Source organism: Geospiza fortis, unplaced genomic scaffold (assembly GCF_000277835.1).
Source record: "Geospiza fortis unplaced genomic scaffold, GeoFor_1.0 scaffold23, whole genome shotgun sequence".
NCBI lineage: Eukaryota > Metazoa > Chordata > Aves > Passeriformes > Thraupidae > Geospiza > Geospiza fortis.
In genome coordinates this window covers 16,011,542-16,023,608 of record NW_005054303.1, presented here as the reverse complement: position 1 = coordinate 16,023,608, position 12,067 = coordinate 16,011,542, and the positions used below count along the sequence as shown (strand labels likewise).

Genomic DNA, 12,067 nt, shown 5'->3' with positions numbered 1-12,067 from the left:
GCAGTCCTTTCTCCAGCCTCAGCTTTGGCTCTCCAGCCCCAGGGGCTGAGCTGGCTGTGAAAATGAGCCCTGAATTGCCCCAGAAGCTGAGATGTGCCTGCCCTGGTGTGCTCCTGGCAGGGCAGACCCAAACCCTGCTGTGCCTTGGAAGTGCTCCTGGGGGAATCCGTAACCAGAGGCGCAGCTGGGAATGTCCTGAGAGGGACTTTGGGGTGCAGGGGCTGCAGGCAGTGAAGCACAGGTCACTGAGGGGGTTTGGGCTCTGCCTGCAGGCAGTGAATCAGCACCAGAGCCTCTGGAATTCACTGGGAAGGCAAATCCTGGAGCAAGGCTGGAGCTGGTGCTTGTTTAATGTCTGGGTGGGTGCTGATCTGATTTCACGGGCAGCTGCCCCAGAGCAGCACCACGGGCTGGGCAGTGGCCAGAGACCTGGCTGAACCCTCAGCCCTAAGGGGAGGCACAGTGGGAAGCCATCCCTGCCCCAGGTAAATCCCACATCACACACTCCTGGGCTGGGGGGAGGAATTTTCCACCGAACTTTGGCTGTTGGGTTATCAGTACCAAGGGGGGGCATCCTTGGAGATTTCTTCCAGGAACTAGCATTCCCGTTTGAGGCAGCGTGTGGATGTTCTTTTTCTGCCCATTTTTCATAAATAATTCATGGAAAATAATCCCAACTCTTTTGTCTACACATTAATTATGAGAATTAATAGTTGCTTAAATGAAATTATTTCTAAATATCAATTGTCTTTGCTGGAGATGAGAGAAAAGACAAAGAAAAACCAACCAGCAGAAAAAGAGTTTAAAATCCCAGCTGAATTTCTCTATATATGCCAAATGCCACAGAATATTGACTGGGAGAAAGAGGCTGGGAGGAGTTTAAAATCCTGTTTTAAAAATCCATCTGTACAAATTACTCTGTGTGTATTTAATTTGTCTTTGATTCCTGATGAGCTTGGTAATTAGTGTATTTGATGGAGTACTGAAGGTGTGATGGGCTGTGTCTGGATGGATAACAGAGGAACTCCTTGTTACTGCAGGTGAAAAAAGCTGATTTTTGTTGTAGTTGTTGTGGTTTTTTCACCAAACTTGCTAATTTTGTGTATGACTGCTGGCTAATAAACAGCCACTCTTTGAGAAAACACAGTTTTGGTACTGCTGTGTTCTCTGAGCATTCCTGGCAGGTTCTGTCTCTGAATAGAACAGAAAAACTGATATTCAGCCTTTAAAATTTCAGATCCAAACCATCCTCAGTGGATGCTCCTTTCTGTCTGACAGTCACTTACTGAGTGGTGAATTGATGTAGAAAAGTGACTTATTTTAACATCTCTCAATAAAAATTAAAATTGTTCTTGGTGAAATTAGTTGAAAAGTAAAAACTGGAGGTCTTGTTTTATAACCTTTAGGAAAGGAAAAATGCTGTAACAGGAGAAAACTCAGCTCTTAGAAAAAGACAAAGTATTGGATTTTTTTGGCTGGATTTTTTTCCCTAGATTTTTTTCCAGGAAAGAACAGTGGATTTTCAGTGTGTCTCATGGCCCTGGAAGATTGGGAAGGGCGTGAATGAGTTAATATAAACTTAAACAAAACTTAGGTGCCAGGATCTTTACTGGGCTGAGCAGTATTGGGTTTGGAGAGTGACAGGATCAGCTAAAATGCACCCTGCCCTGCTGTGCCCTGCTGCTCTCCTTCCTTTACTGGCCAGGTGAGAAAACGTCAGGAAGGAATTGCACAAAATGCACTTTTCTGCCTGGTTCAGAGTTTGTTTGGCTCGACTCTGAAGTTTTATAAAAGAATGACTAAAATTCAGTGCCAGTCAGAGCTCCAGAGCCTCCCCAGCAGGCAGACACTAACTGTGGTTTGTTCCTGGAAGTTTTGGGAATACTGGCTGCTCCATGGACACTGCTCAAGGTATCACACTGGGGGAACCCAAAGCTCCCTGGTTTCAGTGCTGGGACAGAGCAGGGAATGCTCTGGATCCTCCTCTGCCCCTCCCTGGAGCAGTGGGAGGCTCTGGCTGTGCTCACACTCCCTGCAGGATCCCTGCCCTGGCACAGCCAGGAACCCCTCCTGAGCCCCCTGTGCAGCAGGGCCTGGTGGGCACAGCCTCCTCTTCCTCCTCTTGCCCTGCCCTGCCTTCCTTGGCTCTGTTCCTCGAGAATGGGAGGAGCTGGAGCAGCTCAGGGCCAGCACACATCTGGATTTCTCCTGGAGCTGTTGGTTGTTCCCTGCTCCTGGTTTGGGGGATCCCCTTAGGGCAGAGCAGGGCGTTGGGGTGTGGTGCTGCCTCCCTGGCACTACCTGGGCTTGTTTGCTTCACCAGCTCAGCCCCAGAACATTGGGAAGGGATCCCTGGATGGCCAAGGCCAGGTTGGACACTGGGGCTTGGAGCAGCCTGGGACAGGGGAAGGTGGCCCTGCCATGGCAGGGGTGGGATGGATGGGATTGAAGCTCCTTCCAACCCAACCCAGTTTGGGGTTCTGTGTGAGCACTGACAGTGCTGGAGCCAGGGGGTCTGGAGGAAGGTGCAGCTCTCTTTCAGCCCAGTGTGGCTCTGTAAAACCCAGTCTAAAACCCCTCCCAGGGAGGCTGGGAGCGCTTGGGGAGCTCCTGTGGAGGGGATGCACCTTTGGAGTTCCTGTTTGTGGAGGTCCTGCCTGCTTAGCAGCAGGTTTCTGCCACCCCTCCTTCTCCCCTGGGAAAGAAAAGCCACCCTAACAGTTATTTTCTGTGGTAAAGAACCCCTGCAAATCTGCACTAAAATAATTAGGTCAGGGCGTTAGTTTAGAGCCTTTGTTTTTTATTGTGCCAACAGAAAACAGATTAGGAGCAGTTTTTAGTGAGGGGTAGCTGGCACAGGAACACGAGTCCTTTGCCCTGTACACAAGTCCTCAGCTCCTGTCAGAGCTCCAAAACCAGGTTCTAAGCTCATCATGGGCTCCAAGAACTCGTTGTGGTTTGCTGTGGGAGATAGCTCAGAACAGAGAAAGTCTTTGTGCTCTTGGCAGGTCCAGTGCAGGATGGGATAACTCTGCCAGTTGTCTTCTATCTGCTGGCTGTAAATCTGGCAGCTCTGAGCTCGAGAAAGCCACGAGTGCTCCTGAGCAATTAATTGGAATTAATTCTATGGCTGTGTTTGGGTAACACGACACTGAAGTGTTTTGGAAAGGCTGAGGGGACTTTTGCGGAAGTATTATCTTTTTAATTAAAAATGAAGGTATGGAGGCAAGATAAATGTAACCAGGGAGCAGTGCCTGCTGCTGAGGCTCTCCTAAGTAGGTTGTGTTTACTGTTCCCTGGCAGTTTGAAGCTCCAGGTGACTGCATCCTGCTGCCTTTCATAACAGCACCAGGTTGTATTGCAGAAGGTGATTAAATCAGACAGGGGTGTACATTGAGCAAACAGGGACAATATCATTTTCTTATATGTCAGTAACTAGGTCAAGGGATGAAACAGAAAAGTACAGGTAATGGAAATTGCTTTTTAGAAAAAAATGCTCTGCAGCAACTATAGGAAATCATAAACCAGTGCTGAAATATCAGATTTAATGGCCATTACTTTTTAATAAAAATATTAATTTCTTTTCAAGAGGAACGTTTGTGAAAAGCCTGAATCTGTTTCTACTACTTGAGACATAGTTTAATCTTCATCTTCAGCATTTCAAGTGTGCCCGTGTCCAACTGTTTGGGGTTTGATGGGAGGGTAATGAGATATTCCAGTGGTGTCCATTCAAATAAAAAGCACTGAGTTCTTCCCCCATGGTCAGCATTTTGGTTTATTTGGAAAATGCCTTTTCCTGTAAGCTGGCACAGACATCTCTGTCCTTTTAAAGGGACTCATCAGGTACAGCCCGGATTGAAGAACAACAGAACAGTAACAAACTCTGTGATAAAACACCAAGTTCTGAATTTGAAACCCTTAAAACTAAACTGCATTTTTAATTTTGTTCTCACTAATATGAGAAATGAAATCTTTGTGCGTTCAGCCTTCCCAGTGGCTTGGTGAATGGTTTTGGCTGTAATTTAAGAAAACAACATTTGATTTCTTCATTTATTTCCCCCTTTCCTCCAGAAATTCCTGGCATTACTGCAGCCTCCAGTTGGTGTTTGTTTGTTGGTGGTGTTCGAGGTGTTAGTGGTTTATTTGGCTTAGTTAATCCATGACCCTTAATTAGAAGGAATGCCTGGGGATGGAGTGTCCTTCCTGCCTTGCTTTCCCTGGGAGCTGTGAGGCCGTGACCCAGCTCCCCTGGGGATAAAGGAGACCTGGAAGGGCTTGGGAAGGCCTTGGGTGTCCCAGGTGACACCTTTGGGTGCCCCAGGGGACACAGAGCAGGTAGGGAGGGGCTGCCCCAGGCCTGGCTCCCATCCCACGGCCCAGGGTGAAGTCAGGCAATGGTTTGGTTGGAAGGGAATTAAATCCCATCCCTGCCATGGCAGGGACACCTCCCACTGTCCCAGGGTGCCCCAGTGTCCAGCCTGGCCTTGGGCACTGCCAGGGATCCAGGGGCAGCCACAGCTGCTCTGGCAATTCCAGCCCAGCCTCTCCCACCCTCCCAGGGAAGGGGAGCAGCCCAAGATGCCCCAAAGCACTGAGGATCCTGGCTCCATGTCTGTGGGTTCCCTTTATCTGCTGTGAGCTGCTTACCCTGCTGCTGCAGTGTGAGTGACCTGGGGCTGGGGATGGGCAGGGTGGAGATTCCCCAGCACGGCTGAGCTGGGGCTGCCCAACTTTCCCTGAGCCCTTCCAAATTCCCCCTTGCATTTTTGATTCTTTGGGGGATTAATGCTGCTGTCATTGATGGTGGCAGTTACTCCCACTCCATTCCTTAGGATTTTAGATTAGATTTAGATTAGATATTGGGAAGGAATTCCTGGCTGGGAGAGTGGGTGTGGGAATTTTTAAAATTTGGGGAGGGGCTGGGCTGAAATTGCCAGAGCAGCTGTGGCTGCCCTGGATCCCTGGCAGTGCCCAAGGCCAGGCTGGACACTGGAGTTTGAAGCCACCTGGGACAGTGGGAGGTGTCCCTGCCATGGCAGGGGTGGCACTGGGTGGGATTTAAGGTCCCTTCTAGCCCAGAGCATTCTGTGATTCTGTTTTCATTTTAATGCCACACGGGTTCTGCACACAGAGTAAGGTAAAAGAAGACCTATAAATAAACAATATAATAAATTAATTTTTGGACTTAACTATAGGAATAATCAAAGCAAGCAGACAGAAGTTGAGCTGAGCTGCCCCTGCACTGCCAGAGCATCAGCAGCATGTGCATGTTAAGGATATTTGTGCATCCTACCAGCATCTGGGAACCCAGGTGGAGGAGTGTCCTGAGTAACAAATGAGTGTTGTTACTCAGGGATAAACACAGGCTGGGTTCTACATGAGGCTCTCTGTACCTGTCAGGACATTTTCTCCCCACCAACTCCACTGCTGGATCAGTGTTGGAAGCCTGGCTTAGGCCTGGCTTTATTGGTTTGGTTGGATGCTTTTCAGTGGGCTGAAGGGACACTAAAGGGATTAAGCATTTGTTACACTATAGCCCTCTTAGGGCAGGGCAGCTGTGCTGCTGCTGGAGTGCCTGAACACTTGGGAAACACATGGAAGTAGCACTGGGAAACTGTCTGTGAGCTTTGGAGAAGCCTGTTCTTGTGCACTGGGTTTTTTGGGGCCCTTGGCCAAGAGGGCCAACAGGTTGTAAACAGGGTTTGTGGGACAAATCTGATTACTGCAATTATGGCAGAGTTAGTGCTCAGGCCAAACTAAGTCAGTGGAAAAATCCTGACCACCTAAGGCTGGGAAGCAAAGAGGAAAAACAGGATTAAGATGCATTAGTGCAGGTTATTGTCCTTGCTGCAGCGAGCTGGAAAGCAGGTACATGTGATGTTGGAAAACAGGCTGTGTTTTGGGGTGGGTTCTGCAGGAAATGGGACACACTGCTGTGCCTGTTCCTTTCTGCTCCTGTCTCCCAGTTCCCATCCCTTCCACACAGATCCTGGCCAGTCCTTCACCCAGTTTGGGCTTCTCAGAGGTGAATCCAAGTGCTCCTGGGATCAAAGTGCCATTGGAGTGTGAGCAGTGAGAGGGGACTGCAGCCCCTGTTCCACACCTGGGGGTCCCTCCCGTTCCTGTCCCCCTCTGCTGGCTCAGCCCTTGTTCCATTCCAGATCCCAGGGGGATTTTCCCCTCCTCAGTTCCTGGGTGGATCCAGGGTTACCCTGGGGCAGGAGGGTGTGGGAAGGGACCCCCAAGGATCATGGAGTCCAACTCCTGATCCTGCACAGGACACCCCAACAATCCCACCTGTGCCTGAGAGCCTTGTCCAAGTGCTCTGGCAGGAATTTGGGGAATTAACCTAAAAACATCCTGATTATGGAGAGCCTTCCACTGAGGCAGAGCACCTGGTACAGTAACACAGCACTCAGAATTCAGCACAGCTCACTATGGAAAATCCTGCGTCTCAAATAAAACCAATGAGCTGCTCATGTTCTGTTGTGTAGGATCTATAAACTAAAATCATTTCAAAGGGCTCACTCCCCTTCACCTGTGCTGGGTTTTGCTTGCAGGTGCTGGAAGCATTTGCTGGGCGCCTGATTAAGGTGGGAGTTTTATCCAGGAGGGATATTCCCAGCCTGACCAAGTACCAGATCATCCTGGCAAGGGATCAGTACAGGAAGAACCCGTCTGCACAACATGCAGTAAGTTCTTTATTTATTTCATGCTATTAAAGTAGTCAATAAATAGGAATAATCCATCATTACAGTATTTCCGGAGACATTTTAAGTAGATTTCTGGTTTTAGCTGTGGAATAAAATAGAATCACAGCAAGGTTTGGGATGGAAGGGATCTTTAAGATAATTTATGTAATCTATTTTAAGATCTTTTATGAAAAAATACTCCTAATCGTTCTGCATTTCTGGATGCCAGTATAGAAGGGTTGAGGAAAAGATCAGGCACTCCATTTAAGTGGAATTGCTTTGAGAACTTACATTGTAATCACTGACAGCCAGGTTTTCATTTTCCCCTCATAGGTATATTCCTGTTCCTGTTTTTTGGTAAATCCTCATGGAATGGTCAAATTTTGTAAACTTTAAAAAAATGCCTAAAAAAAGACTGTGTGCCTCAAAAAGAGCAATGGGAAATCTCCTGCAGTGTAAGCAAGGCAATTTTCCTGACTTAATTCCATAGCCTGGGTGGATGTGCCAGAAATCCCAGATTTTCCCAAATGCTGATGGCTCAGCATCTGAGGGTTGATGAGCTAATGTTGGGAGATAATAGAGGTATTTTGGAGAGTATTTTGGAGGTGGAAGAGGATTGCCTTCACTGAGCATTGTGCAGTCTGTCCCCTGAGGGCTCTGATGGACAAACTGCTCCTTGGGCATCACTTTGGGGTTTGCTCTGCTCCTCAGGTGTCACTCTGGTTTTGGGCAGGAATTGCAGTGGGATTCCTGCTCCTCAGCCACTTCTTAACTCTGTGAGAATCTGCTTTTCTCCCCCAGGGAATCCATCAAGGCATCATTGAAGGAGACTTTGCCCTTTGTATCAGTCTGTACCACGGGTACGAGCTGCTGCTGCAGATGGGAATCCGCTCCTTATTCATCTACCTGTGGGGAATCATGGATGGATCCAAAGGTGAAATCTCCTCAGCAGCATCCTTCCTTTCAGCTCCACTTCATTTACCTTGCTGCATGGCTGGTTTGGCACAAAACACCTTAAGGAATGAGGGGCTGCAGATGGATTTGGTGTTTTGTTCCCCTTATTCACAGAATCACAGAATCACTGGGTTGGGAGAGACCTTCAAGACCATTGAGTCCAACTCAGCCCTGGCACCCAGTGCCACATCCAGGCTTTGTTAAACCCACCCAGGGATGGGGACTCCACCACCTCCCTGGGCAGAACATTCCAGAACTTTATCACCCTTTCCATAAAAAACTTTTTCCTGATATCCAGCCTGTATTTCCCTTGGCACAGCTCGAGGCTGTGTGCTCTGGTTGTGTCAGTTCCTGGAGACAGAGCCCAGCCCCAGCTGAGCACAGGCACCTTTCAGGAGCTGTGCAGAGTGATGGGGGCAGCCCTGAGTCTCCTTTTCTCCAGGCTGAGCACTCCCAGCTCCCTCAGGGGTTCCTCTCAGGGTTTGTGTTCCCAGCCCCTCTCCAGCCTCACTGTCCCCTCTGGATGTGCTCAGTGTCCCAAGGTCCTTCCCAAGCTGAGGGGCCAGAGCTGGGCACAGTGAGGTTTGCTAAAAGCAGAGTTTGGGAAAGGAAATGGGATCCTGAGATGTTCCAACTCTCTCCAAAGGATTGTCCCGCAGCAAGAGCGAGCTGGGGCGCAACCAGGACTTCATGGAGCTCTACCAGCAGCTTCAGGACATGTTCTCAGACACTGCTGTGACTCCTGAGAGTGGAAGTGCTGGCAACAGCACAACAGGTCAGGTTTGCCCCCTCAGGAACAGAATATTCCTGTTTAAAAGTTGTGCTGCCCTGGCTGCTGCTCTTTATTCCAGATTGAATCCCAATGTTGTGTCTCTCCCTCCCTCTCACTCCTCCCTCGGTGGTTTTAGCTACTTTCAAGGAGGTTTTCTGTGTTTGAAAGTTTTTATTTGCTCTAAAAGGAGGGTTAAGATACAATTGTTTCACTGTAAGTCTTTTCCAGTGTGACTCTAACAAAGTAACAGCACTTTCCCAAAAACTGGGTTTAACAAATGTTCTTCTGTCAGCAGTTTATTATTTTGTTTAGTACCAATATCTAAGTATCAATATCAGGATTTGGGTCTGACTCAAATAATTACAGTGGGAGGGAATGAAGTTCGCTGAACCTTCCTGCTTGTTGCAGGTTTATTTACATCTTTCATTACTTTATTTCCCTTCCAGGGTTGGAAAAGAAAAAGGAATTTGTCTACAGCCATCCAAAATTGAAGAAATTGGAGGAGATTGTAATAGAACACTTCAGATCCTGGAAACAGGGAGGTTCTGGTGGGTACCAACAGCTCAGGAAAATCTGGCAATGGAAACAAGGAATATCCTCCTGACTGATTTCCTCCTTGGTGCTGCTTTATTGCTTTGATTGTTTGTGCATCTTCCCCTCTAGAAGAACTTCACCACAGGATTTCTATAAGATAAAACTTCCTCTAAATTCTCATTATTGATTTGATATAAACTGCTCTAACAGCTGAGTAAAACAGGGATTGGGAACTCATTTCTGGGCCTACCACCTTTCCTGCTGGTCCTGTCCCAGTTTGTCCTGGCAGCCCCCTCAGTCCCTGCTGCAGAGTTCCAGGAGCACATTTAAGGACCTCAAGCATGAAAATTCTGATATCCAGCCTGAAAATAACAATTAACAACTCTGAGGCATCAATTTGAAGTTCAGACCCTTCAGTTACATTCACCTCTCTCTCTCTCTCTTCTTTTTCATCTTGATGAAGATATCACCCGCATCTCTTTGGTTTTGGGATGTTTCAGCTTCTTGATCCCAGCCTTTGGAATATTACATGAGTAATAGCATTTGTTTTGCATCTTGTTCACTTTTTATCTTGCCTGCTTGGGTCTTTGTGCTCTGTGAAGTTCTAATAGTTTCTGACCTGCCCTTCCCTCTTTTTTTTTGTGTTTTTTTTTTCTCTCTTGGATGCCCAGTTCTCAGCAAACCTTTGAAATGACTGAAGTTTTCTACAAGGCAACTTTGTTTCCCAGTTCTGTGTTTGTAACTTTAGGATAAGTCCCAATACATTTAATGCAGTTCGCTCCTTTTTTCCCCTTCCCATTCACAGTTCTTCCTGTCCTCCTGCCTCCCTCCTTTTGCCTCCACTGTAAAAACTCTACATTTGAGATGGAGAGGGAGGGAATTCATGCCCAAAGTCATCAGCCCTACCTGGCACAGCACCAGCCCTTTCTGTTCCATTCATTGCCCCTGGATCCCTGGCAGTGCCAAGGCCGGGTTGGTCACTGGGGCTTGGAGCAGCCTGGGACAGTGGGAGGTGTCCCTCCCATTGCAGGGGTGGCACTGGGTGGGATTTAAGGTCCCTCCCAACCCAAACCAGTCTGGGATTCTGGGATTATGTTTCTGCTGTCCTGAGAGTGCCGAAATGGAGACAACAGCATAGTGAGCTTCACTCCAAAACACTTCCCATCCAACCCAGCTTTTCAAAGTGACTTTAGTAAGGGTGCCTCAGATAAAGACATTCTCGTTCTCCATGAGCATGAGAACCTGCTTTGATCCAAAGAGGAATTTTAAGGAGGTGGATCTTGGAGCATTTTCTGCCCATTTTCTCTTCCCATTGAGTGAGACTATGAGAGCTGTGAACGTGTAACTTGTGGGGGGTGCCCCATCCTTTTTCACTGCTGATTCTATTAAAACCTGCCATTTCCAAATCCAGCAGATGAGGACAGGAGTGAGGGCTCCCCCGGGGACACGAGGGTGATGATCTTCTCGTCGTTCCGGGACAGCGTGCAGGAGATCGCCGAGATGCTGGCGCGGCTCAGCCCGGCCGTGCGCGCCATGACCTTCGTGGGACACTCCTCGGGCAAGAGCACCAAGGGCTTCACCCAGAAGGAGCAGCTGGAGGTGAGGAAAGAGGAGGCTGGGACTAGGAATTAGTGATAATTAGTGATGCACATTCATTGTGTGAATAACTGCAGGAGTATGGACTGTGTGGCAGTGGCTGAGCTGTAAGTGTCGTTGGTAAATCCCCGTGGAGTCCAGTGGTTTCCAGAGTACCCAAAATTATACTCACTGAACAAAAGAGACCAATAATTTATATATTTATATTATCTATAAATAAAATTATTATAATTTATATTATTTATATTATATTAACAACTGCTAAATTAAAATGTCAAAAATCTGGGGAAATATGCAAATACATGCTGTGGGAATTTTATTTTTTTTCTAGGTAGGAAAGATAAGATCTAGCATGAAATTCTGATCTAGCAAAGCTAAAAAAAGAGACAACCCCTAAAATATTTAATTACTAAATTGGGAGGATCAGTTTTAAATGGTTGGAGACAGAATAAGGTGTGGTTTTTTCCCTCTATTTAGAGTTAAAGAGTTGAAATGCTGATGCTGGTCACACTGGCGTGGCGTTTGATCACAAGGTAGCAGCTGGGAAATCTAAAAAGACAAAATTTGTCATTTTAGAATTATCTTGGTTTGAAAAGCCAGGTGTCTGCTGAGGAAGGCAGGAGCCTCCCCTGAAATAGAAAATGTAAACCCCTTCCTTATGAATTATTATAATTTTTAAATTAAGCGGCTCTCAGGCAAAGATATGGGAGTAGGAATAACAGGAATTGGAATAACAAATTTCTTTACTAGGAAAATAAAAAATACAAATGCAATAGTACAAAAAACCCCAGAAAACAAACCCCTGCCAGAGTCAGAGCAGTCCCTGCCCCCTGTGTGTCAGGGGGTGGCACAGCCCCATCCCATGGGGGCTCAGCCCTCCTGCAGTGCCAGCTGTGCTGCTGCTGCAGCAGGGATCCTGCACAAGGGGGGAGTTTTCCTCTGCAGCTCCAGGGCTGCTGCAGATGGGCCTGGGCTCCCTCTGGCAATGCAGGGCAGCAGAAAGCTGCTCCTCTGGCAATGCAGGGGGCAAAGGCTGCTGTGCTGCTCCAGGCTCAGATTGGATCCAGGTAGGAATGCTTGGCTCCTCCCCTGGGCGCAGCATCTCCCCATGGGATGCTGGAATTGGATCAGCCCTGCAGGGACACTCAGTGGCCATGGACAGCAGAGATCTCCTGGAGGGAGGATTGGCTGTGGGGGAGATAGAGAGAAAACTGCCCCATGGACAGCAGAGAGCCCAGGACAAAGATACAGCTCAGTTTTCCTGGCTGAGCTGCTCAATCCCATTCCCACTGTCCCTGCAGGTGGTGAGGCGATTCCGGGAGGGCGGCTACAACACCCTGGTGTCCACGTGCGTGGGCGAGGAGGGGCTGGACATCGGCGAGGTGGATCTGATCGTGTGCTTCGACGCGCAGCGCAGCCCCGTGCGCCTGGTGCAGCGCATGGGCCGCACCCACGGCCGCATCGTCGTCATCCTGGCCCAGGGCCGCGAGGAGAGGGTGAGCCAGGGAAAGCAGGGACA

At 48.2% G+C, this 12,067-nt stretch overlaps 1 protein-coding gene across 4 annotated transcripts in view; it reads left to right on the top strand.

The window, feature by feature from the left end:
• Positions 1 to 12,067, top strand: part of FANCM (FA complementation group M) — a 54,326-nt gene that overhangs the window by 14,886 nt on the left and 27,373 nt on the right. For 3 of the 4 annotated variants that reach the window (XM_031066161.1, XM_031066159.1, XM_031066162.1), the window contains exons 4-9: positions 6,561 to 6,692; positions 7,494 to 7,626; positions 8,293 to 8,421; positions 8,865 to 8,966; positions 10,364 to 10,551; positions 11,850 to 12,044. In XM_031066161.1, coding sequence (XP_030922021.1) covers positions 6,561 to 6,692; positions 7,494 to 7,626; positions 8,293 to 8,421; positions 8,865 to 8,966; positions 10,364 to 10,551; positions 11,850 to 12,044 — 879 coding nt within the window. The remainder of the gene's footprint in view (positions 1 to 6,560; positions 6,693 to 7,493; positions 7,627 to 8,292; positions 8,422 to 8,864; positions 8,967 to 10,363; positions 10,552 to 11,849; positions 12,045 to 12,067) is intronic. The other variant, XM_031066160.1, reaches the window with a different exon arrangement.